Consider the following 27,725-nt stretch of genomic DNA (forward strand, 5'->3'; position numbering starts at 1 on the left):
TGCTTTTTCAAAAAGAGTATATTAATTAATTTAGATACTGATGATAGCTGATTATTTGCATTTGCGTAGATATGGCAGAAGAAAGTGGTTTGACAACAATGGATCCAGACGAGTCTGGAGATGATAATATTGTGGTAACGTTGGGGCCAGTGATACAACCAACTTTTTCAAGAGTAAATTTGCGATCCGAGGACTTCGAGAACCTCATTTCCCTGGGTTTTGATGAAGTAGTTGCCACGAGGTTGAACGAGATATTTAAAACAGGTAGGTATAGAATGCCTTTGCGATGCATTTCTAAATAAATTAATAGTGAAAATTACATGGTGTTTTAATTGAGTTGGTTTAAATTATGGCTATGTTTGGTAATTTTGAGGTTTGAGCATAGTCTACTAGTGGCCTGGTTGGGGTGAGCATGTACTTTGAATATCCATCCTTTCCCGCCCTTCTGTAATAGGATGGCGGACACGGGGGAGGGAGCCTCACTTTAGTACTCATTTTATATCGATGTATTTCAGAGACGAAGTAAACAAGCACCAGGAACTATTTTTTTGGGAAAATATTAACGATTATAATTGATTGCAAAAGATATTTCTGCAAAGAAGGCAATAGCTTCCATGGTTCGCATTTTTACCCCGCTAGTACTACTTTTTATCTAATACACATATTTCTATAGGGTGGTTTGCGTAATATTCGGGTTTAATAAATGCCAAACTTACAAACGAGGTCGCTTCATCCCACACACACAATTGGGTGATAGGCGTGGCTAAAGGATAGCAACGCAAGAATAAATTTCACATATATTTGAAATTTTCAGTTTCGTTTACACGTTTGTCATGTGAATAAGGTGGTGGGAGAGAGGGTATGGTTTGGAGATGAATGACAATGATAACCACCCTATCAACCTGAGGGTTTGTCTGATAGGTGAAGGTAAAACTCATTAAACCAATGAGACCGATGGCATATGTAATTCGTCCATACAGATCGGGGGGCAGATCTTCTTGTGTCATCTTTCATTTGCAATCATATATGGTGCCCAAAAAATCACAGCTTGGCTGAAGTTGAGGATGCCCAAATTCATAGTCAAGCTAGCAAAATTAAAATCAAGCCCCCTGGTCAGTAGCCTATCACTCTGCTCACTGGAACACGCCCTTATCTAGCATCATAAGTCCGGAAATTTGTTTGCAGCACTATAAACTAATATTTACCATAGAAAAGTATAGACTTAACATATCGCTTTGTAGATTTGTTTAAGAGAATAGAATAACAAATTTTACGAAAAAGATTAGAGAGTGATGGAACTCATATTAGTTCATTGAAGGATTATAAATTTATTTATTCATACATCCATGTATATTTGCTCCCAAAATTTGAATATTTAATGAAATGGAAGATAGTACTCCCAACTTGATTGCCTGTTACCCATTGAATATAAATTTAAAATGACTTAATTATTTGAACAAAGCATTCCAGTTTAATTGGCACACTACTACCAATGTGAATACAACTCATAATTTTCTGAGTAGTACTGTAATATTGCTGAAGTATATGATGGCTTTATGGCACATCAGTGTGGCATATTTATTATTGCATTAGATAACTAGACCTATTTAAAATGGAAGTGAATTTGTTTATTTAGAAAGCCCTTCTCCTCTTTCCTTTTCATGAAACATATTCTAGCCATTATTTTTTCTGGTTTTCTACATGCATATAAAATATTTTTAAATTACACCCATAGGAAAACTTGCTCACTCTGACCTTGATGATAGAGCTTTAGATGCTTTGAAAGAATTTCCTGTTGATGGTGCTCTTAGTGTTTTAATGCAATTTATGGAATCAAACCTTGAGCATGTATCCAATAAATCAGCTTATTTGTGTGGCATCATGAAAACTATGCGTCAAAAAAATAGAGCTGGTCAGAAATCTCAGCAAAACAATTTGGCTAAAGGACCAAATGATGAAAAAATTAAGGTGAGGTATTCATGTGTTAATGTTGGTATCCAATAGATTTCCATCTCTTTAAATAAAGACAAAGGACAAATTTTGTTACTGTTTTAGCTTCCAAACTTGGGAGAATTGTTTCAAATTGGAGGCTAAATAATTTCTTTATTTTCTTCATAATTTTGTTATCAATGGGGCAACATGCAGTCTATTCTGGAGAGAACAGGCTACCCATTGGACGTAACCACAGGTCAGAGGAAGTATGGAGGACCCCCACCTGAGTGGGATGGCCCAACACCTGGCCCTGGTTGTGAGGTAAAGTTAACTGGGTACAATTTCTATTTGTTATTAAAATAAGCAAAGTAAGTAATTTTACTTGATTAAACAATTCAGCACTCAAATGTAGTATCAAGTGTCTATATTGGCTTCAATTGTTCTTGAGCCAGAATTAGTAATTACTTTAATTATTGCCAAAGGCCCTTTGCATTTATCTTTGTGGTGATCCATCAGAATCAGGACTTTTATTAATTTTTCTAATGGGAATCATTGTATACATAGTGCTGCTATAGGAGTCCCTACATTCATTTAATGTTCTGTTTATTTCAAATATTGGTTCATTAGGAACATAGCATAGCATTATGTACCTTTAAGTCGATTAAACACATGATACCACTTAATAATCTGGTAGCAGACTGACCCAATCAATTTGTGCATTATGCATCAATTATCTAATCCACTTAGTCATCCAATTGTTATTGTTATTTGGTGTATCTGTTATTGATATGAGCATTGCTTAATTAGAACTCTCATAGATAGCCAACTGAAGTTCAAATTGTTACAGAAACTTCAATTTTCTTTTGAGTTTCATTGTTATATTATATGAAGTGTCAATGGATGTATTAATCATGCTGATGTCTTCACAGAGATGTATATCAACTACAGCTACAATATTTAATTATGCTGATACTTTTTGTAGGTTTTCTGCGGTAAAATACCAAGGGATGTTTATGAGGATGAAATAATCCCTCTCTTTGAAAACTGTGGTAAAATATGGGACTTGAGGCTGATGATGGACCCAATGACTGGACTTAATAGGGGCTTTGCTTTTGTAACATATGCCACAAGAGAAGGAGCCAATAAGGCAGTTCAAGAGGTAGGCCTATTGATCCAAAAAATGATTTGTTGAAGTTTGGGGTTTTTAAAAGTGGGAATGTCCATTATTCTGTAAATATATGGCTGCATTGTGGTACATTTATGCCACTAGAGGAATGGTCATAAATTAGAGCAATGATGATAAAAGTTTATATTAAAAACTAAACGAATTTGATTACATCATTTCTTACTTATCATTATGTCATTTCTGGCAGTTAGTCTTCATGTTTACCTTTGTCGTAATTAATAACATTGTTAATTTAATGTATAGGGTTTATCAAGTGGATATGGACATACATATATAAAAGATTTAAAAATGTAAATACATCATACAATATTAATAATTCATATGAAGCATAGCCAAAAGATCTTACAGAGTTAACAAGATCTATGCATAGCACATTTACCACAATAGAATAGTAATTTGTCTTTAGTCATCCACACAAAATAGGATTCATCAGAAGTTACAATAAACAGTGTGAGCCTTTTCATAAAAACAGTGTGTCCTCCAGTGTAGCCTGAGTAGCGCTCAAAGAACTGCCCTAGAGAACACGTAGAAGTTTTCAGAAGACAGGTTAATTTTTCAAGTGTAAGTTTCACTTTAGTCTTGCCGTTTCAGTGTAGCAGGAAGAATAGTGTGCAATTTTATACCATGGTGATATGCTCCTTTGGTTTTAAGTTCAAATCTTCATCAGAGAAAGTGAATGTTAGATCTTAATCTCATTCAATACTCATGGGTATGAAATCGATGGATGTTAATTCACATTAGTGGATGACTCCATTGAGGTTACTGTCATGGCATCTCCCACAGTTTTTTGAATATGTCATGAAAGGTCAAGCTAGAAAGAAGATGTTGGTTACATGAATATACTGCACCATCACAAGTTCCTTTAATGCTTGATGCATGTTTGTTGGAGACAAATTTAAAGAAATAATAGTGCATGCTCTAACAGTACCTTATGTGTGAGTCACCCACTGGTGTGCATACAATTGCAAGAATTTTTTGGTACCAAAGTCATTTGCCTGGACTAAACTCCAAGGCTAGATGAGTGACTGTTGCACCATGAAATGCTTAGATTTACTAACTTGTTCACATTCTTTTTAATCATTTAAAGCAAGGCATTTAAGAATTCCATTGGAATTTTTCTAATTTTGTCAGTCGTAATTTTAGTGAATAAAAATGACATTCGATAATACTTTTAGCAAAAGGGTTACCAAATGGATTTATAAAAAAATATATTGGTACTGTCTGGCACTACCCCAGAACGTAACACTAGGATAGTGGTGAATTGATGTATGATGAAAGTAAATTCTAGAATTTTACCAGAATGAATGTTGATAGATGTTGACCATTTACCTCATCTGTCACTCACATTCTGGTCTGGCCAATTCCTAGCTGTGCAAATATACATGCGATGAAATAATGCACCTGGAGGTAGAAAAAAACCACGAGAGGGGTAGCAAGCTGTGCATACCCTAGCCATTTTTTCTGATGATATTAAGTCATTTGATTTCATGATTGGGTTCACCATCCATCAAATGCCTAATGATCCAAAACAGTTGGACAGAGTTGAAGAGTTTCTAAGATAATTGTCAGATGTGGGTGCACTAGTCAAATTAAGAAGCTTTAAAGGACTAAATTTCAAGATGTTCGTGACATTATTACTTAGTCATTATACAGTTTGTCATATCACATGTTCACCTAGCCTTACTAGAGATTAATGGCAATTGTACATTTCCTTTAATAAAATATAATGCTCAACATTATGAAAACTTTTGCGGGATCTATATATATTCCCAATGTGGACTATTTATTATTCATCAGTTCAAGAACACGTGTTAAAAATTAATTGTTAAAAGAATTAAGAGATACAAATATATTTGTGTTCACAGCTACAAAAGAACATGCATTACACATAAGAACTTTTGGCTTGTGTTTTCTTGATTAAGGTATGCAATTGTAAATGAAAATTTCAGTTTTTGACGAAGAAAACTTCTGTTATATGCCTACTCTCTAGTTATAATGATATTTAATTAAGTGTATTAGTATGTAATGTTTCATTTTGATATTTTTTTATTTAGGCTTTCAATTTATATAAAGTGTTTCTTATTTCCCAGCTTAATGATTACATGATCAAGCCAGGAAAACCATTGAAAGTGAACATCAGTGTTCCAAATCTCCGTCTATTTGTGGGAAATATTCCAAAATCCAAAGGCCAAGAAGAGATCTTGGAAGAATTTGGTAAAATAACAGGTAAGAAATCAACCCAGAACCTCGAACTATGTTTAGATACAAAATTAAGTGTAATTGAAAACACGTCTCCTAACCCAATAAAATACACTTGTTTTCTGAAAAATGGCAGAATTCATCAAAAGCCATCATAATATCCATTTCACGTGCTAAGCAGCCATTTTCTGGGCAGAATGAAATACAGCACATTTGTGAAATCCATTATTAAAATAGAAAGAAAGACTCGTACTTTTCCACAGATTTTATTATACGGTACAACGCGTTTCACCGACTTGCGGCATCATCAGGTACAAATTTGCAAAACAGACAGAGCAAGCATATATACCCTCAGGACAGAGTGGGGGCGGGGAGGGTTGGAAGGATTTGAGGGGGATGGGGGCTCGCAGGTGCGTTGATGGATTGTTTTGACCATTTCCAGGCTAATTTCTCGGAGAGGAGTGGGGAGGGGTATGGGAATAATTGCTCATTACAAAGTGTCGTGTTGGGGTTCACCAAGTGCCTTCTAATCTCTAATTGCTCGAGAGCGTCCATTTTTAATCCTTTTGGGAGTGTGTGTAATATCTCTGGGACAAAGTCACTGCTGTGGTTGAATTCTAGTGAATGCTTGGCGAAGAGAGAGTTGTTATTCTGATTTTTGTGACACCTAGCGTGTTCCTTGACTCGTAACTTGATATTCCTGCCGGTCTGACCGACATAAACGCTGTTGCAATCCTCGCATTTCAGTTTATAAATGCCTGATTTGAGAAGGCTATCCTGGGTGTCTTTTCCATTGGCTAGAAGTTTGGAGAGGGTTATGGGTGGGTAGAAGGCTGCTTTGAGTGAGGTGGGTAGGCAGTTGGAAATCCTATATGAAAGATCTCCCAGAAACGGGATCGAGCACCACTTAAAATCTTTAGATACTGCGGGCTGAGATACGAAAATGCTTTTTATGGCCATTGCTTTTTGTTTTTTCCGTAGTAATGTGTCAACTAGTTTGGGGTTGAAACCATTGTTGGTAGCTATATTAGTGATATTCACGAGTTCAATTTTGAAGTTTTTGGGGGAAAGGGGGATGTGTAGGAGGCGGTGGATCATGGAGTGGAGGGCTGCGTGTTTGTGAGAAAAGTGGTGTGCGGAATCATTAGAAATTATATGGTCTGTATATGTGGGTTTCCTATAAATTGCAAATTCGTGTCTATTATCCCTAATTGTGATTGTCAAGTCGAGGAAGTTGATGGTGCCATTGACGTCTTTTTCCATGGAGAAGGAGATATTCCGATGAATAGTGTTTAGGAAATTAAGGAAGGAGTCTAACTGTCGGTTGGTTCCGGTCCATAGGCATAGTATATCGTCCACGTAACGAAACCAATAGCCCACGTTTTAGCCCAGCCCAGTACGAGTCTTTCTTTCTATTTTAATAATGGATATCAATTACTTCCACGAAGTGAAGCCTGAAACAATAGAACATTTGTGAAAATTTAAATCTTGTTTGATGTAATTGAAAATACCTGAAAGTGGCGGTATGTAAATCACTATTTATTTTGTTTCAGAATGGCAACTTATGATCATCTTTTTTGGAGCTGTACATGCATACATACATTAAAATTACACTTGGCAGCATGGTGTGATACTTGCTATGTGTACATTGGCTGTGTAGTGAGATATACTTTCCTTCTCTTTTGAAACTGTCATAAGACTGACACTCCAACCTTCTCTATCTATTTCATCCCTTTTAATCTGTTCATAATTTCTCCTCTTCATTAATTTCAACCACCTTTCCCTTTGCATCTAACTCCTCCATCTTCCTTTCCATCTTTACCTCTTTTTCAACAGTCCTTTCTCAACATATGCCCAAGTCATATCTTTTTCCTTGTTGTTATGCTTATCACCAAACATCTTTCCGGTACACCCTATCTTAACATGAATCCATTTCTTGCTCTATTATTCCACTTCACGGAGGTGGTTTCTGTAAAAAAATAAATACGACTATTTCTCCAGGCGAGCCATTTTTATTTTTCCGCATAGTCTCCTTTCTGGCTTATAAAAACTTACTTGACAGATTCCACCAGAATTTTTTTCATAACTATGGTTTTGTTGCAAGGCAACATCATCAAATGGGTGTTGCCTTGCATATGGGCATAAAATATATTCATTTATCAAAATGAATTAATTATATTATGTTATTATTAAAATTATTTTTTCCCCCAGGTGACACTCGTTAAAATTTCACTCTGTTTTTCCTGAAACATATCCTTTACACTTTGTCTCTTCATCCATCATCATCATCATCTTCTAATGGCGGAGCCTTCTAAAATCCAATTTCATGTGTTTATTTCCTAAATGATTATTTTTCCATATATCTTTTTTGCCAAGGCTATCCTTATTTTCACTGCTTAGGTGCATCTGCTGTCCTTTGTAATTACACTCCCAAGGTAGCAAAACTTTTTCAAAGCTGTGGACAGGATTTTGAGCATCCTATTCATATCTTTGGCTGATTCCTCCAGGGTCACAATATCATCTGCAAACCTAATGCAGTGTATCTTTCTTCCATTTATCGTTACACCATTTCTTTTCTCCTTCATTATCTCTGAAGATTCGTTGTCTCTTCATCCATCGGTGCATAATTTACCAAAATCGCAGCACTTAATAATTTGGGGTCCGTCGGTTCCCTAGTTCCCCATTCCTCCTGCTTTTGAGGCTACAATCAGTATTGAAATTCAAACAAAAAACATCACTGCTGGAACTTACTTGTACACTATGTTAGATTGTTTTCTTATTATAAGCCCTCATATAAAATCACAAAATCCACTGCAGAATATCTAAGATCATATCAAATGTTTATAGGTCACATTATTGTTCCATATTGCCCTTTATTCATAGAGTAGGCTCTTGATTTATTAGGATGCAGATTAACTGAAATCACCCAAAAAAATATTGTAAAACTACATGAAAATATCCTGTGGAATCGCAAAGTTACTATTTTTTCATTTCCAATATGAATCAATTCTATAAAGTTATACCTGAAACTATCAATTATCAAGAGTAAGTAAAACTACATAGTAATTAAAAACTGGATAAAACTAACCCAGAAAAATTATGTGCAAAAGTTTACATAGATTCCTCAACTCTGTATTCTATTGCATGCATTTGCTCATTAGAACAATTTTATCTTACATATCAAAAGGTACTATCTTACACATGCACTTAAGAGAGCTGATTTCTCAGCTGAAAAGTTCCTGAGTTCACCCTACCCTACATACACTCTATCAGTAAATGTTTCTTGCAGTATAGGCAAGCTTATCCTAATTTATCAATTATATTGTTGTGTGTAATATACGGAAGGCATTTGTATCTCTGAAGGTTCACCTGTTAGATTGTTCACTACTCATTAACACTTGTCTTGTGTTAATGAGTAGTTCCTTGCTTTGAATAACAGCATAAAAATTGCATTTCATGTGGATAGTGGATTAACTAGGATTTTCATTAGCTAACAATTATTTCCTTTTTATATCAGATATTTGAGAGTCTACGCACCTATGTCTCAATGTATCACAAAATTTTAATCTGTTATGCAAATATGTGGTCACAATGCAAATGATTGATGTAATGTTCAGAAAATAAACTTTTTCATCCTCACAGGTTTATATTTACCTTAACTCATAAAACAGAGGATGGCAGCAAGATGATCTTATAGTATTATTTAATGTTAATATCTCTAAACTTTGCTGATCACAGTCACTATCTAATTAAATATCCCTTAGTTAGACTGTGTCATAGGTCAGCAATCAGTGATTTTAAAGAAGTACCTACTGAGGTTTGGAATTAGTTGGTAGCATTGATGAAGATACAAAGTAATGGATAGGATCTGAGTGTTTAGTGTTACAAACCTATAATTCTAACATGCTTTTTTGGTGTGCTAGTTCTATAGTTGTATCATATATGTAGTAACAAAAGGTTTCTATATCTTTTTTATTGTCATATTAGCATAAAATAACTGTTAGGTAATTTTTCTTGAGCAAAAAAATCATAATACAGCTTGATTCCATCTGCTGCACTGTTTAACATTTTCAAATATGTAATTTGAAAGTAAAAAGAAAGAATTTAAAAACCTTTGCACAAGCTGGTTACACTATCAACCTGTTCCAAGAAATAATGTATAACCTCTAGTTAGTGACATAATATGTCCGTGGTATCAAACTATTTCATATTGCAGTCCACTGAGAGCAATCTCTAAAAATAATGATGAAAATTATGAAGAATATGAAAATCAATTGTACCAAACTCATACAAAGTCATAAAAATGTGTAATATAAATCATTATCAATAGTTTTCTGATTAAATTACTTATTAATGCGGCATGAAATATCCCCAGTAATGGCTAAACTACCATATTAATTAGCAGTAAGTGATTTTAAAGTCATCATTAGTGGCTAATGATGAAACCTTGATATAGTGAGAGATTTTTTGGGCTTTTTGAGCATTCTTCTTATACTGATATAAAGTTGTACAGTGAAAACTACTTGTAGCAGAATTGCACATTTTGCAAAAATTGTATGCTCTGGACAAGTTGCTATTGTACCCTACTGTAAATTACTAGAGAGGGGAAAAATGCAATTTAAGATAAATAATTTTTTCAGGTTTTTGTTGACACATTGTCATTATTTTTATGTAAGCAATCCTCAGTTAAGTTTGAATAATCATCATGTCAAATTATCTTATAATATCAAGCAACTTTATATGTATGCACTTCGTCATCTTGCTGCCACACTGCAACTTTGTTTATGGGAGATAAGTTTTGGCAACATTTAGTATTAGCATAATATTTGACAGAATCCATTCAACCCAGCTTCAATTCAAACATGAATATGCCAATGTCACTGGTTTGGTCGGAGATGTGTTTCTCTAAATGACATGTTTCTGTCATTTACTGGCATAGACAGTTTTCACTGTAAATGGAACTCAAAAAATCATTCCAGCCATGAGATTTTCCTCAATATAGGTCAAGTATATGAGTCTATATATACAAAAGCAGCTGGGATCACGATGGTGCAGTGGCTAAAATAGTGGTTACCCACCGAGAGGACCAAGGTTCAAATCCTGGGGGTGGCAGATATTTTCCAGTGGTAACCTGATCCCTACTTAAGGTGCTTTATGGAGAACAATTCGAGTGAATATGCTGTCCATCAGATGGGGCATTAAACTGCACATCCCTTGGTGCCTTTCGTTGAGCATTGGCTAATGCTGATGCCAGGTTTCTCTCCACCCTTCCTCTTTACCCATCCATCCCAAATGGCACAAATGACCTTAGCTGTCAGTCACCTACCCTAAAAACTACAACTACTACGAATGCACTTTGTGCATGATTTTTCATGACCAGTGATAAGGATAGTGTATTGTTACTTGATTAGTAAAATAGTAAAATCTTTTGAGAATTGTGATTTTTGATATTAGCTTATTTTTCTTCTAGTTGGTTTAACAAAAGTTATCATCTATAGTTCACCAGATGATGAAAAGAAAAACAGAGGTTTCTGTTTTCTGGAATATGAATCCCATAAAGCTGCATCATTAGCCAAACGACGTTTAAGTACTCTAAGAACAAGAATTTGGGGTTTAGATATTTTTGTAGATTGGGCCGATCCTCAAGAAGAACCTGATGAGGAAACCATGTCAAAGGTTTTGTGTTTGATGATTTTTGTGTCATCGCTATGATTTGAAATATTTAATAATGACTATGGTTATGGAATATGTACATACGTATATAGCCAGTAGACTCTTGTTTGCATGTTTTTCAATGGCCCGCAATTTTGAATAATTATACCACAATATCAACCTGGAGGTTGGTTTTATAGGTGCGGGTAGATTTCACCCAATACTAAACCCAACAGCACACGGAGGCAGAGGGGGCCAGTTTGGCCAATGTGGTATGGGGCCAGCCCCATACCACATATTTTCCCGGGGAGATGTGGTACCTGGAAAATCATATGGCTTGGGTGAAGTTGAGAGTACCCAGAGGCATCCCTGTGAATTGAACTCCAGCCCTCTTGGTGGTAGCTCAGATGGATCCACAAGTGGACTGGGGGGGCATGGGGACCCCCTGGGTCCCCATGCCCCCCAGTCCACTTGTGGAAAACACAAATCTGTATGTACTAACCTGTGAAACATGCAATATAGACTTTCTATGCAATATTTCAAGTAACTTATGTAATTTAAGATGCAGTATCTTCTTGTGGTTCATTCCTTAGCTTATTGGTAATTATCTATGCAAACCCTATCATTTTCCATGTATTATAAACAACAAGAATATACTTACATACAGAAAAAACCGTGTAGATGTGCAAATATATTTTAAACTCAAGTCTAATATTTGTATTGGATCCCTATTAAGGCTGTTGAAGGATTCATAATCTTACATAAGATTACATGTGATCTTATGTAAGTACTTTCCTATCCTCCTTCATATTCTATGACTAAAATTTGCATAATCCAGCAATTCTTTTTGGAGTGATTTGTATCTTCAATTGGAGCTTATATACAAGTATCAATCAAATGAAATGGGCTGGTGGTGCTATCCAATTATTCTTCTTAACAAGCACACTTTATATTTTAATACCTAGGCATTCATCAGGTGTAAAAGTAACACTCATGTCCAGGTGTTGGAATAAGGTGTGTGGTGCTTTTAAGGAATAAATAAGTGGGTAGTACAATGTGATTGCCTTTAATTTCACATCATACTGATCCACTATATTATGTCTAAAAAGGTTGATTTCAAACTTGTTCAGGTAGTTTGGATGCATCACTCATCAACCCAGTTTTCATTTATAAGAGCGTGTGCCTCAGAGGTCATTGATGTTTAATTTAGGTGAAACTCTTGGGCTAAATAGAAATAATTTTGTGTGATGCGCTAACATGTTAGTTATGGGAGAGCTTTAAGCCTACCCACCAGTCACACTTTTCCTATATTGCTATTATAGTTTTAACTTTCATCTAATTGACTTATATAATTATAATTATTAATTTTTTAGGTGAAGGTATTGTATGTGAGGAATTTGACCATTCATTGCACAGAGCAAAATTTAAAGAGTGCTTTTGAAATTTACGGACATGTTGAAAGAGTTAAAAAAATAAAAGACTATGCCTTTATTCACTTTGAGGAGCGAGCTTGTGCCTTAAAGGTTGGAATTCATCTTCTAAATATTTTGGACTTCATGAAGTACATCTTTGCAGTTATGTTTTTATATTATGAGCCTACAAGTTTTTGATCAATTTTAGGCAATCGAAGAATTAAATGGCCTGGAACTTTGTGGTTCTTGCATTGAAGTTTCTTTAGCCAAACCACCTTTTGACAAGAAAAAGAAAGAGGTTATGTTGAGAGCCAGAGAAAAGAGAACTATGATGATGCTAGTGCAGAGGGAATGGTAGGTATTGTAATGATTAATCTTGATTTGTAAATGGTAAATATATCATCAAAAAATATATTTCTTGCAAAATTCTTTGCCAGGCTTTTAATAATCTTTCTTTGCCTCTGCTTTTTTCAGTGATAGAAAAGACATATAAAATTTGAAATAACTCTGCATCATGGATGCTTCCGTAATGGGGATGGTATTTCATCCCCAGATTTTTTTGTTTGTGTGTTTACCTTGTATCCACTTTCCATTCCTAAAATGTATGCCTAGCAAATGTGTTTCCCTGAAGAAATGAAGTATAGATTAACCATTAATGATGCATATTCAATTTATTAAATAAGCAATATAATTTTTTGTTTTCTTTAGAAAGGGCCCGTCCTATAATCCTGAAATATAACTCTGAAACTCATCCTTTCCTAACTACATGCTGAAAAAGTCATCATGATATATGAGCTTTATTTTTGAAAATTATTTCTTGCTTTCAAGACAAAAGCTTTGTTGAAGTTTAATAACATAGCTATCTTTGCTTGATTATACAATGTAAATGAATAGAACTTTTAATCTAATGAAAATTTATAAAGAGTCAAATGTGTACATATTTGTAAAATCTCTAAGATTTATAGCTTGAAGAATAAAAAAATAACTGGAATGATAATATTTATGACAAAAATGTAGACTTCTGCTTTAAAGTCTCTGGAGTAAAATTTAAAATGTAGATATCTACATATTTCAAAATATCATAGTTTGATATTTATAACCTTTCCTTATTTACTTATAACAAAAAGTTTTGCATCATCTTGCTTGTACATTATGTACATACATATCATTTTTGTATCTCATGTAATAGTTAATTGTGAATTTTCAGTTTGGTTGAAGGTATGAAAATTTTTTAACAAAACAATTAGCTCAAATATTCCTGAACATTGATGTATATTCTCTAACATGTGTCTGCTTTTTGTTTTATGGCCATCATGAATGGTTTTATACTTTCTTTGAAACTTTTGATAAGAATATTTTAAAATTTATAAAGGATTTCTTGATGATTGAATCACCTTTATTCCTCATTCAGCTCAGATAAGCCACCTCAAGATCACTACATGATGCGACACGTCAACCCCCGAGCATCATTAACAGGAGGCCATTTTATCGGGGGAGGATATCCGAGAAATGAGAACTGTAAGTTATGTTCATGTCTCATTTCTTTTGGGACTCTGAACCATTGGTGGAAAAATATACATGTACGATTGATGGGAAAGTTCCTTTCTTCCATAAAACTCAATAGTGCTATCACTCACTTTTTAATTAGTTACTAGAATTTTTCAGGGTACAATTATGCCTGTAAAATAAGGAAATGTCCCCAATGCATCCTGAGCTTCATACTTTGAATAATGTGTACAATTAATCTTTTACATTTTTGTAATGCGTGCGATCTTTCCCTGATGATGGATCATATTTTAACACAGTGCAACAAATACAGAAGGGCAAGAGAAAGTCTTAAAATAGGGGGAAATTTAAGTACTTTTATAGGGGACGACCCCAACTCTTTAAATAGAGTTTTAACGTTTTTAAGGGAAACTGGCCTAATGAGGCAACTTTAGTCTAGGTCTCTTAATTTTTTGTTTTAAATATTTATGTATTTATTTATATATTTAAAAATTAATAAAAGCGAACTGAGGATGTAAATGTTTTGACAGTGGTGCAAAATTACCATAGCTGTCGATGCACCCAATAAACCCCTAAATCTATCCACTACTACTACTTTTGTGATAAATGTCATTATCTCACAATTTGAATGAGAATAAATATATTTTTTGTTGCTTTGTTTATTATGGGGTAAGAAAACAAATAAGGATGAGCATTGAAAGAGTGAATTAAAATAAGGTCAACCACTTCCCGATGATGTTAATTTTCTGTCCTAGGGATGATTGAGAGCTGAGGAGTGGTATGACATGATAATAATTTAACTATTTGCATTGAAGTCTTATCATGGAACTTCATATGTAGATGAGTGATAGGATTAACACATTCACTAGAAATGTGTAAATTATGAAGGAGAGGATAAAGAATGGATGGGGTGAAAATGTCAAGTGATTGAAAAAGTCTTAGGTAACATGCATTTAGGGCATTTCACTGGTCAATTTATCTTCATTGAACTGAGAATTCAGAAAACTGGATTTAGAAATTATGGGATGTGTAGGAAAATAGATAGTGTACAAAAACTATGTCCATCAGAGTCCTTTAAAATCGAGTTTCAAAGTGGGTAAAGTAGTAGAAATATAGCAATTGCACAAACTTCAATAGTAGGTAACTTACTTGTACACCCAAGTACTTGCAACAGTATACAGTGGAACTTCACTGAGCATAGATTGTTTCAAAATCTGACTTTTAGGGCAAAACACTCCTTAAACAAAACAATTTTTCCCATATTAATTAATGTAAAGTACAATAAAGTAATCCATGCTGAAAGAAAAAATTATGTATAAGGTTTATTCAAAGAAAATTATGTAAATATTATTGAGGATTGTGAATCATCTTCATCTTTTCTATTATGGAGAGGACCAATGCTGGAATGCAAATTCAATTTGCAGAAAAAAAATCACATTTAGCCTACTTTTTAGGACTTAGCACTTGAAGGTCCGTGAAGTTTCTGAATGGTAAATATTGGCGGATTGATTCAGTAATTTTTGTATTGTCAATATTTCCTTACCTCTCACCCCTCTTTCTGGTGTTGTCAGACTCCTAAAATTTCTAAGCACTCAAGAAATTGGATGTGACTAAATATTCCAATGCAAGATTGACTCTTTTCTCTAAAATATTTTTCACCTGCTTTATGATCAAATTGCTTTCAGCTCTTGTGGATCACCTCATCTAGTTTTCTCATGGTTTACCCCATCACTGGCAATTCAATAAAAAATACTAATGTGAAGATGTCTTCGAACATTTATTGATTTACTATTACTAAGAAAGTATTAGGTGATGCCTCTGACATCCCTAGCATAGCCCAAGTTGTTAAAGGGTTCCAAGCAAGTGATTTTCTCAGTACAAGAACTCTTTGGGAAACAGCAGGTGGCAGACAAAAAAAGACTGCCCTCATATCCTGAATGTTTGCATTTTTCATATTTTTAAGCTTAGCACCAAGTTGTCTTACCCTACCTTATCTGGATAAGCACTATTACCATTATGTTACTAAATGTGATAATTTATGAAAAAACAGCTATTTTGTGAAAATGTTCTCAATAATTTGTTCTTAAATGTAAAAAATATAAAGCCTACATATTTCCAGTTTTGAGATTTTCTTCTGCATTTATGACAAGATGTATCTATTTTATGAAAATTTTCCAAATTCATAGTGCATAATTTATTTCACGAAATATAAAACCCACATATTTCCAGTTTGGGGGTTCACTTCAGCATTTTTGACCACATAGCTATTTTATGAAAAAAAATAAATGTAACTCTAAAAATCTCTTTCTTTTGCTATTAGATTTAGACTTTGATAATTTCTTTTGCCGTGACTACCGAGGAGGTTATAATGACCCCTTTTATGATGACCTTTATGGGTATGAAGACTATTACTATGATTGTCTGCATCCATCTCATAATCCAGTGATTAGGCAGCCTATCCGTGTAAGTATATGAGAATATTACCATTTCATAGAAATGATGTTGATTTTAAATTCCACTCTTTAATGAATTGTGATATGAGTATTTGCGAAGTGTTCTAAAATTGTTATTTTGCCAGAAGCTGATGTCAATTTTGAATTCTTTCCTTGTTTGCATGTAAATTGTATGTTTGAATAAATAATGAGTAAAAGTTGTTTAAAAATATACATCTATATCCTTGCTAGGTTTTCCCTGAATAATTTTTATTTGAGTGTCATCATTGATCATATTGTTGCATGAGACCTAAAGTCTTTTAGGTATCAAATATCAAGAAGTAAATATATCATTTTATATGATTTTCAGGAGTTATTAACTTTTATATAACTTGCCATTAGTCTGTTTCTGTCTCCACTAAATGAATAAATACCCTCAGTTCATCATCCAGCGATCTTAACTTTTTTAAATCGCAACCAATTACAATAATTGGCATAATTAGATGCACATAGAAAAATGAATGTGCCTTGCAAAATATTGGTATTTTCATGCATTGACCCAATTTACGTAATAATTTTAAAGGATGTATCACCATCATAATTAGAGATAAAATGGTGGATTAACTATTTGTATAAACTCTGCTAAGGTATTCAAATTTTGGCCAAGGAAATCATTAATAAATTAATCTGATATTGAATCCTTCATCAAACTGTGTGTGCATGTTTAAGACAATGCTGTATTAATCTCCTTTATTTGTTGCAGACTGGTGACTACATTAGATCTCGGGCAGCGTGGTAGGCAATCCTTTTGGTCAAGTAACTGATGCTGCCTGATTAGTCCTGCTTACTGTGGCCTTATTATAAGACTTTCCCCTTTTAATAAAAAGGGTTGTTCATAACTTTGTAAGATCATGCTTTTTAGAGTTTTGTCTCCTTGTTGATGTACTGGGTAATACATCTGGTGATAACAAGAGACTTTATTATGGACTTTGTGAGCCAATAAAAAATAAAAACATATGGTGGTTAAATGTTTCTTTACCAATAATTTTGAGTTTTTCTAAAAAAAAAGTTGTTCCAAGTATATTTTTGGGACATATCTAACTTTTCAAAATTTTCACTGTTATGTGTAGCTTATATCAATTTTCCTGTCACAAGTGAGACAAAAATTTCACAAGGAAAATGAATCAAATTGTTTCACAAGTCTTGTTGGATTCTCTCTTTAGTTTTTCCAGGGCAAGGTTTGGAAATCAATCGAGATATTCCCTATGCCTTACTAATAATTCCGTAACCCAGGTGAGATTACCTAAATATGGCAAAACAAAATATATGCAATCTCAGTGGTCTACTGCAGAGGCTGCTCAGTCTGCGTGGGCACATGTACCCGCACTTCTCTTAGCCATGTTCAGCCCTATATGGTTGTTCCTTTTTTCAAGGAGGGACTTGTTGATGAACTACAGCTTAAAAAAATTTTACTGAACTGTTATTTTGTTTTGGGAGAAGCAGTCGACATCCTGTTGAAAAATTGAGAAATGCATTAGATGAATGTTTCTTTTAGGGCATGAGACATCAACTGGTGATAGCCTACTTAGTTTAACATTTTGATAAACACATTTAAGGTATTCTATTTCAGAATTTAACCGTAGAGCTGCTACTACATTTGGATCAGATAATCTTTCTAAAGGATTACAACTTAACCACTAGCTAATCCTGAAACATTTTTCACATAAAAGCAATCTTTCTTGACTCCTCGTCTTCTCTCATCTCTAACCTCTTACCAGTGCATGTACTCATTGGTGCTTCTCCCTGTTGCCTGTAGAAGGGTGATCTGAAAGTTAAATATTAAGTGGACCATTTGCTGTCTCCTTCTGTACGTGATTATGCTCTGTAAGGAATTCAACTAAAGATAGCCAGGTAAGCAAAGCAAGTACCTGTGTATTATATTATTATTTTTGTCTTTGTGCTATTTCTTATACCTGCCCATATAACATAAGTTATAAGACAGAGAAGAAGAAGACCAAATTAGTTAGAATAGGAACTTAGAATGCTAGGATAATGTTGAAAAAAAGGAAAATTAGAGAATATAAAGTGTGCGATGGAAAGAGGAACTATTGAGATTGTAGGTCTATGCAAGTCAGATGGATGGATAGCGGGGATTACTAGAGTGATAGTTATAGAGCCATATTAAGCGGAGGGCACGAGAGTCTACAAGTGGTTGTCATAATATTGAATAAAAATTTAGGGAGGAGCAAGGCCAACAAAGAGCAAGCAGTAGATAGGATATTACCAGTTGAGATAAAAGCAAAACCGACGAATTTGGCCATTGTTCAGGTACGAATGCCACTAAGCAATCATAAGGAGGAAGAAGTCAATAAGATATACAATCAGTTCGAGGACATAATTGCATGTGTCCTTGCAGGGAAACATTTGATAGTGAAGGGGGATTGGAATGCGACGGTAGGCGAAGAAAGAGATGGTGAATTGGGACTCAGGAAAAGGTCACTGGTTCAAGTATATGCAACACACCCCCAATGGAAATTTTTATATCATGTTAACTCAAACGTTCACATTTTGGAAACTTTAAGAAAGTCTAAGATTTGTAGCGATACAAAGGTTAACCAAATAATCGGACCAACATAAAGATTGTCGTAATCTGCACCATTTAAAAGGACGTCATTAAATATATGGTCGAAAGACTGACTTCTGTTCACTTGCCAGTCACTCACATGTACTTCAGTAATATGTGCTCACAAATGTTTTTTTGGAGCCGAGTTCTTGAGCGTCTCGCATTTCGCATGAACCCACTTTTAAATCGGGAATTAATCACGCGCCCAACTGCCTCCTCTCTACATCAAAACAGTGCCAACTGCACCGAATTTCAGGACCATAATATTTCATACCGTCCCGTGATATATGGTTGATCATTTAGTTCTCTACGAGCACGATAACATTAAAAATAATAATAAATAGTTTCTATAGGTGTATTATATCCGACTGTGCCAGCAGAAATATGTTAGAATATGCATGGATGGCAGCAGTGAAATGGGCTAATTTCACAAAGCGTGAAGTGAACTTCGCCGATAACATCGTCAGGCATGGTCTGGGAGCGTGGAGGTGATGTTTACATCCCTATGATTGGAACATTATAATTATATGTTAAAACTGAGAGGTTTTAACGCTGCACCCTGAATCTAGTTTACGAAGTCTTTCCATTGAAGCAGTGACAATGCCGAAGGAACAGTTTCGAGAAACGGACTGCATTCGTAAAATGTGAGATTAATTATATTCTGGCAGGTATTTTTGATGTATTGAGACTTCAATCTGACTTTTCCTGACATTAATACTTTTTACAGTTCTCATGTATCTTTCGGGCTTCAAAGCTCGCAAGAGATGCAACAGCAGTCCCACATTCATGTTGTTGCGAAAAGTCTGTACAACCAAGACATACAAAGAACGCCGATTAGTTATGGGGTTTTGGATAGAAAAATGGTATGTTTCGTGATATTTCATTAAACCAAGTTCAGCCAGTTGCTTTGATAATATCGCGTGTAGTTAGAAGCAATACTATGTGCAATAATTGAATCTAAATACCACACACACAATTTTCAGGGGACAAGCCAGAAAAGTACAAACTGCCTCACCTGTGGGAAAGGTCTGAGTGATTGTGTCGGTCACTTTGGGTACATAGACCTAGAATTGCCAGTTTTTCATGTCGGCTATTTTCGGTCTGTAATCAATATTCTTCAAACTATATGTAAGGTAAGTCACCGAAGATGACGATCAATCTTTTGAATGTTGCATAAAATGTAGTCTTCGGTATCCACTCCTAATTCTTAAAATTTATTTTTTGTTACACTTTTCAGTCATGTTCCCATGTGTTGTTGCCTCCCCCGGAAAAGAAGATGTTCAAAGAAAAAGTCCGTAATCCAGATCTTCCATACCTTGTTAAGAAAGCAATCAGAAGTAAAATTCAAGAAAAAACGAAGAAAGTTAGTAGATGCCCCTATTGTAAAGATCACAATGGTGTGATCAAGAAATTTGGAATGCTCAAAATTGTACATGAAAAGTACCGGCACATTAAAAAAAACGAGACAGTAATTCCTGAATTAATTGGTAAGAGCCGAATGTTGATCTTTTCATACATGTTAGTTACTTTTTGATTGATTTATTTAATGCAAGAGACTATTTAACACTTAGTTCTATTACATCAATACTTTAGTACATGGGAACCTAAAAAAAGTTGGTTAAACTACTGTTATAGTATACTCATTGAGATAAGTATGAAACATCTGCTTAATGAACATGTATTTTTTTATCACACTGAAAAATGACAATTCTAAGGAAACAGTAAATAAACTAATATTATTTTTGCATATTTTCCCTTCCACTTTCAGCTGAATTTTCAGAGGCTGTGGAGGCAAATGCAGAAATTGAGTCCTCATTGAATAATGCCTCAGCTCACATACTTAACCCTTTAGAAGTGCTGCATTTGTTGGAAAGAATACCTGATGAGGATGTTCCATTGCTTCTTATGGTACCAGACAGTGGGAAGCCTCAAGACCTAATTCTTCAGAGATTACCTGTACCTCCTTTGTGTATCCGCCCATCCGTGATATCTGATGTCAAAATGGGGACGTGAGTTTGATGGAAATTTTATTCTTTCTCTTAGTACTTACACTAGTGTGCTGTTGTAGGTACAAATGTGGTACATTTTCCAAAATAGATTGACCTGATGATTCAAGTGTTAGTTCCTAAAGCAAATGTTCACAACTTTGGTCATTATCTTCATCTTTCCCTTAGAAATGAAGATGATCTGACCATGAAATTAACTGAGATAGTGTTCCTGAATGATGTCATAGTAAAACATCGGCAGTCTGGTGCCAAAGTTCAAATGATCAATGAAGATTGGGATTTCCTTCAGTTGCAATGTGCCCTCTACATTAATAGTGAGACATCGGGTATACCTCTGAGTATGCAGGTAAATTATTTTCACCCATTTTCACATGTATTGTGATCTGTATCATTCCCTTCATTCCATTCTTGATGGTTTTCAGCCCAGGAAACCAAGCCGTGGATTAGTACAGCGCCTCAAAGGAAAGCAAGGACGTTTTCGAGGAAATTTGTCGGGTAAACGAGTGGACTTCTCCAGCAGAACTGTAATATCACCAGATCCTAATTTAAGAATAGATCAGGTAAGTGATGGCATTGCAGAATATACATCATCAATTAGGGAAATTTTTTGCATTTCCTTAAAAAATATTTTTTTTGTCCAGGTTGGAGTGCCTGTTCATGTGGCAAAAATCCTCACATATCCCCAAAAGGTGAACAAGGCTAATATAGAGTTGATGAGAAAATTAGTAATGAATGGGGTTGATGTGCACCCTGGTGCTAACTTTGTCGAAATTCAGGGTACAACTTTCAAGAAGTTTTTAAAGTATGGGAATAGGAAAAAAATTGCTCAGGAATTGAAGGTATTTTTATTCTTTTATGTCTAATTTTTAATTAGTATATTCAAAGCAATTTTATTTTTGTCATTATGAAAATTCTTTTTAGCCAGGTGACATTGTAGAAAGGCATTTAATGGATGATGATATAGTGCTTTTCAATCGACAGCCAAGTTTGCACAAACTAAGTATTATGTCTCATCGCGCCAAAGTTTTAGAGAATAGGACATTTAGGTGAGTTATTTCTATATATACCTTCTATGCTTATATATTTGTTTACATTATATATATATATATATATATATATATATATATATATATATATATATATATATATATATATATATATATATATATATATATATATATTTATATATGTATATTCATACATATATGTATGTATATGTATATATATATATATATATATAAATGTATATATATATTATATTATATATATATATATATATATATGTATATTCATACATATATATGTATGTATATAAATGTATGTATATATATTATATTATATATATATATATGTATATTCATACATATATATTATATACTACCTTGATCAAAAAGTTCCCGGAATAACCACCGTGTGGCGCTCCCATCGTTCCGATTTGAGTTCTGTTTTTTTTGTTAAATTGGTACATCTGTTGTTGATATTCCCTTTAAATCTTAGTGTCATAACTTGACATTTGCAAAAGTTACGTAGCCAAGAGTACATCTATCTCTGTGTGTGTTGGCGATTTTTTACAATTTCAGAAATGGATTTAAATTTGCAACTACGAACTTGTATTAAATTTTGCGTAAAAAACGGATTTAGTGGCGCACGGACGTTGGAAATGTTGGAAAAGTGTTTCGGCAACGATTCTCTAAAAAAAACGGTCGTTTACCAGTGGCACGAGCGGTTCAGAAGTGGTCGTTAGTCAATCGAAGATGATGAACGCAGTGGCAGACCATCGACATCGAAAGTCGGTGAAAAAATTGATAAAGTAAAAGAAATGTTGGTCAATAACCGCAAATTAACCATCAGAGAAATAGCGGAGGACTTGAACATTGCCTATGGATCCGCCCAAGACATTGTGGTTAATGATTTGGGTTTCCGTCGTGTAGCAGCAAAGTTGGTGCCAAAAGACCTCAATTTCATGCAAAAAAGAGACCGTGTTGACGTCGCAAAAGACATGATTTGCGAGGCTGAATCCGATCCCACATTCATCAAAAGGATCATTACTGGAGACGAGACGTGGGTTTATGAGTACGACACGCAATCCAGACATCAGGCAAGTGAATGGCGTTCACCAAATGAGCCGAGACCAAAAAAACCACGTCGTTTTCAGTCAAAAAAGAAGGCAATGCTGACGGTTTTCATGGATTACAACGGTGTAGTGCATCATGAATTTTTGCCAGAAGGCCAGACAGTAAACAAAGAGTATTATTTGGGCGTTATGAGACGTTTGCGTGAAGCAATTCGCCGAAAGAGACCAGAAATGTGGGCAGAAAACTCGTGGATTTTGCACCATGATAACGCACCGTCGCACAGTGCTATCATTATTCGTAATTTTTTGACGAAAAATGCAACAAATACCATCCAACAGCCACCGAATTCACCTGATTTGGCTCCCTGTGACTTCTTTCTGTTCAATCGAGTTAAAAAACCATTACGGGGAACGCGTTTTAGCAGCCGAGAGGAAGTAATGGAAAAATCGCAGGAAGCACTGATGGACATACCGAAAACCGACCGTAACTTTTGCAAATGTCAAGTTATGACACTAAGATTTAAAGGGAATATCAACAACAGATGTACCAATTTAACAAAAAAAACAGAACTCAAATCGGAACGATGGGAGCGCCACACGGTGGTTATTCCGGGAACTTTTTGATCAAGGTAGTATATTATATTATATATATATATATGTATATTCATACATATATATTATATATATGTATATATATATATATTTTTTTTTAAACATGTTTATAATCATTCAACAACCTTAAACATTGTGTAAAGTGTAAAAATCATTCGCCTTGACCAGGATTTATCTCGGTCAAGGCGAATGATTTTTAAGCTCTGAAATTGCTGCATTCCAATGCATATCAGTGGGTAACTCTGTCAATAGTTACTGCCGTGGCATCTCTCACAGTCCCTTGGAAAATTCATTTGTTATCTCTGCAATAACCCTTATTTTCAATAAAAGTTGCACAGTATACCCGCCAGGCTTGACTGGAAAAAGCCACTTTTGAAAAATGTTCAAATGACCAATTGAGTTGGCAATCAGCTAAAAGGATTGTTCATGGCCAACACAAGATTTACTTACACAAGAGCTACCTAAAATAAGAAGTTACTCTGATAAAAGAAATGTGTCAATATGAGAAATTTTTCATCAATAATGCACATTTTCTTTCTCTAGTTTGGTATTAGCAATTTAGCGATTGAAAGGGATACCTTTTGTTAGAAAGATATTCTTCTCTCTGAATTTGTAGAGATTTTTCAATCAATTCTGTTCATTGCCTTTATGAAATTGATGATTTCTGTGTAAGGAAGAAGTGTGTATGATTTACGAGTGAGAAGTGTTCATGAAATATTTATATGCATGTAATTTTTTATGGAGTTATTTTTCGGTTCTTGTTTATTTGATATATATCAGAAATAATTTTTTGGAGAGTGGGATAGAAATGACTTTTTAAGATAAATTCATTAAATGGAAGTTAATCAAATGAATGCTCCTGTTTTTGTTCAGAAAACGACAGTATCAGGTTGATTTGATTTAATTTTCAAATGCACTTGACCATAGGAGATTTTTATATCACACAGTAATTGGAATTAATAGCCTTCTTGAAATCATAGAGTAAATAATATAAAGTGGGATAATATAATTTTTTATCAAACTTAAAAAAATGTGGTAATTCCCTTGAAAAATGAGCATAATTAAGTGATTAAAGTAATTTTACTTGCTCTCCACACTTACACAAATGAATTGCACTCGTTTCTGTTGCTCACTCTAGGAACGAATGTGTTTGGGCCAGGGGAAGGCATTAAGCGGAAACCAGTCACACAAGAAAACTAACACTAATTTTTTGCCTCACATTAAGAATATCAATCATATTTTTTTATGATTCAAATGTCAGGTCTGGCATCAAAAACAGTGTTCAGCCTACACACAGTGGAAATCAAGTGGACAAAAGGGCTTGACTCTTCTAAATCTGTCATTAATCAGTAATTAACCTAAATTCAAAGAACCACTGGAGATGCCACAACAGTAAATTTAATCGGAAACATTTCCTAATATGCATTAAAATGCGGAAATTTCAAAGTGTAAAAATCATTCGCCTTGACTGGGATTCAAACCTGGATCCCTTGATGTCTGTCTGAGTGATTTAGCCAGTTAAGCTACCGAGGCATCCTCTTACACTATGAAATTTTGGGGGCTTTAAAGGAACAAGATGTAATGACAAAATTGGCATTAAAGGAAAGTGCGGTAAAGAAAGAATAGCAATTAATTTTCTTCTAAGAAAAGAATAAAATAGTGATGTCGGTAATTAACTTCCTTTTTATTTTTAGACTGCTAGTGAGTCTTCAGTAATTCAACTACAACATTTTTCTGTTTGTGTTTCAGATTTAATGAATGTGTTTGCAATCCTTATAATGCTGATTTTGATGGAGATGAGATGAACCTTCATCTTCCTCAGACGGAAGAAGCACGAGCTGAAGCTCTTATTTTAATGGGGGTGAGGAAATTATTTGTTGCTGCATTACTGTTGTTCTACAGTAACTCTTTGATTTCCTGTATGTATTTTTGCCAGAAAGAGTTACTGTTTTCCCTCCATTATCTGTCATGAACCATTTCAAAGGATTACAACGTTTTCTACAATTGAAGAGGCGGTAGTTATTTTACTGTGTATTTTTGTATTTCATCTATAGTTGTTTGGCCCTATAAACAATGGCTGGAAATCTGGGGTAATGCTTTTGTAGTGGAACCATAAATGTTGATTCTACTAAATGTTATTAAACCTATAATGAGAGGAGGGCCAAATATCATTTTAAAAATTGAACAGAAATATTAAATCTTGCCTTGTATAATAAAAATATGTAAATTGTGTGTAAACAACACATCTAATTCCTTTTTTTTGGTCTAGACATTTGGAACATAAGAAATTTTGCAATCACACATAACTGTAATTTCCATTACCATATCTTTTAATAAGTGATTTTATTCATTAGAATTTTGACTGATTACTTAAAATTTGATAATAACAAAGTTTTTCTCGCTCCTAATGATATTAATTATTGTATATTTCATATTACTCTGCATTCATAAATATCCTATTATGTAAGATTATCTTCAAAATTCCATAAAAATATTTGCAATAATTACTTGGATTGCTATGGCATAGTTGATATTTTACCTTAAATATTACATTAGGCATGGTTTTTTAATAACTCTGCATCATTTCCTTCTCTTGTCTTAACAAAAAGTGTGGTCTTAGCCAAATTTGTATTCTAATGCCATATGTGTACTCCATACTATATGATTTCGGATATCTCCAGACTTTGGTCTTTCCCTTTTTTCAATGTTAATTTAATATCTATATGATTTAAAGTTATTGATATGTAAGAGATATCTGTCTCAGTATTGCATCCTGATAGTGCCAAGAGTACTATCTGAGCAGTGAAGAGCTACTGAATCATTAACTCTCTTTAGAGTTTTAAAAGGACCATTGCTTAAAATTTTTCATGTAGGGTAGGTCAACATATGGATTGCTTAATAAATATGTCAGCTTTTCCAGCCCATTATGCTGTGAATCAAATTGCATGACACTTATTTACCATTATTATTCTTTCGTTTAGTTCAATGAGAGAGCAATAGAAACTCAATTATGCATTAACTTTTAATTTCAGTAGATTATCCATAATTGAAATTCTCTTCTGTTACACATGTTTATTTTGTTCCAAAGTAGTAGAGAATATAGGATTGTAGGACATTTGTATCCTAATTACAATGTAGAACTATAAGAATTCACCCAACTCTTATTATCTTGTTAAACTTTGATGCTAGTTGTTCAATAGTCAGTTTTTTTGCCTACATATTATTTTAACACATTTTTAATAATTAGTTTGCACTGGAATTTTTTACAATGACCTTGAAATATCTTTCAGAACAAATCTAATATGGTCACACCTCGGAATGGGGAGCTGTTGATTGCGCCAACACAGGACTTTATCACTGGAGCTTATTTATTGACACAGAAGGATGTTTTCCTTGATCGCGGACAAGCATCTCAGATTGCATCATCCTTCATTGCTGGGAATGACAGCAATACAAGAATTGATTTACCTCCTCCAGCCATCTGGAAGGTGTGTTTCCTAATTTCCACATTTGGTGATATGTTTGTAATTTTGTTAGTAATTCAGATTAGAAGTAGACTTATATGCTTTCATGAATCTTGCATAAATAGCAGTAGTTTATAGTAGTATTTTGAAGTGGAGTTAAATATACTGATTCATCAAGTTATAGTCACACTCATTTTATGAAGAGTTAGGGTAATATCCCTCCTGCTGCTTGACCTTATATTTTTAACCCTAAGAGTAATTTCTCAGATTTGTAAATTTTATTTCAAATAGTTATGAAATAAAATGTTTATCAGTACCTAGCTGGAAAATAATATGTGACATTGTTCTAGACTTGAGTGTCTGCATGATATATCTTACTTGAAAAAACTTACTTAAATAAATAACTACGTTCCTCCAGTCTCCCAAATTGGTGAATGTGATCTTAAGGTTTGAAATTCTACAATTTTCGTTTGTAGTCGTCTATTTTAGAACAAAGATAATGTGATTTTTGAGAAAGAAGAAAATTTAGTCAAATATTGAAATAGGATGAATAACTGATTGAAGCATCATTATCCATTATGTTCGACTTCCACCACATCACGCCTGAAGCTACTCAATTTGTTATTA

The 27,725-nt window shown here is 34.1% G+C and overlaps 2 protein-coding genes across 3 annotated transcripts in view; both read left to right on the forward strand.

Annotated features, from left to right (window-relative positions):
* Nucleotides 1-71: 71 nt before the first annotated feature.
* LOC139688188 (heterogeneous nuclear ribonucleoprotein R-like) lies at nucleotides 72-17,118 on the forward strand. Its single transcript, XM_071585615.1, has 11 exons — nucleotides 72-264; nucleotides 1,736-1,968; nucleotides 2,146-2,253; nucleotides 2,915-3,091; nucleotides 5,209-5,344; nucleotides 10,788-10,993; nucleotides 12,343-12,492; nucleotides 12,590-12,735; nucleotides 13,793-13,899; nucleotides 16,208-16,350; nucleotides 17,083-17,118. Exons 1-11 carry the CDS (start codon nucleotides 72-74, stop codon nucleotides 17,116-17,118), a joined length of 1,635 nt encoding a protein of 544 aa, XP_071441716.1.
* Nucleotides 17,119-19,491: 2,373 nt separating this feature from the next.
* Polr3A (RNA polymerase III subunit A) overlaps nucleotides 19,492-27,725 on the forward strand; it is a 33,564-nt gene continuing 25,330 nt past the window's right edge. For both annotated transcript variants that reach the window (XM_071585030.1, XM_071585031.1), the window contains exons 1-11: nucleotides 19,492-19,586; nucleotides 19,670-19,805; nucleotides 19,926-20,075; nucleotides 20,180-20,429; nucleotides 20,711-20,951; nucleotides 21,117-21,294; nucleotides 21,371-21,508; nucleotides 21,590-21,787; nucleotides 21,870-21,994; nucleotides 25,384-25,495; nucleotides 26,925-27,122. In XM_071585030.1, the coding sequence (XP_071441131.1) occupies nucleotides 19,543-19,586; nucleotides 19,670-19,805; nucleotides 19,926-20,075; nucleotides 20,180-20,429; nucleotides 20,711-20,951; nucleotides 21,117-21,294; nucleotides 21,371-21,508; nucleotides 21,590-21,787; nucleotides 21,870-21,994; nucleotides 25,384-25,495; nucleotides 26,925-27,122 (1,770 nt within the window). In that variant the 5' untranslated portion in view covers nucleotides 19,492-19,542. The remainder of the gene's footprint in view (nucleotides 19,587-19,669; nucleotides 19,806-19,925; nucleotides 20,076-20,179; nucleotides 20,430-20,710; nucleotides 20,952-21,116; nucleotides 21,295-21,370; nucleotides 21,509-21,589; nucleotides 21,788-21,869; nucleotides 21,995-25,383; nucleotides 25,496-26,924; nucleotides 27,123-27,725) is intronic.

Source organism: Hetaerina americana, unplaced genomic scaffold (genome assembly GCF_022747635.1).
Source record: "Hetaerina americana unplaced genomic scaffold, ioHetAmer1.1.p SCAF_2, whole genome shotgun sequence".
Classification (NCBI taxonomy): domain Eukaryota; kingdom Metazoa; phylum Arthropoda; class Insecta; order Odonata; family Calopterygidae; genus Hetaerina; species Hetaerina americana.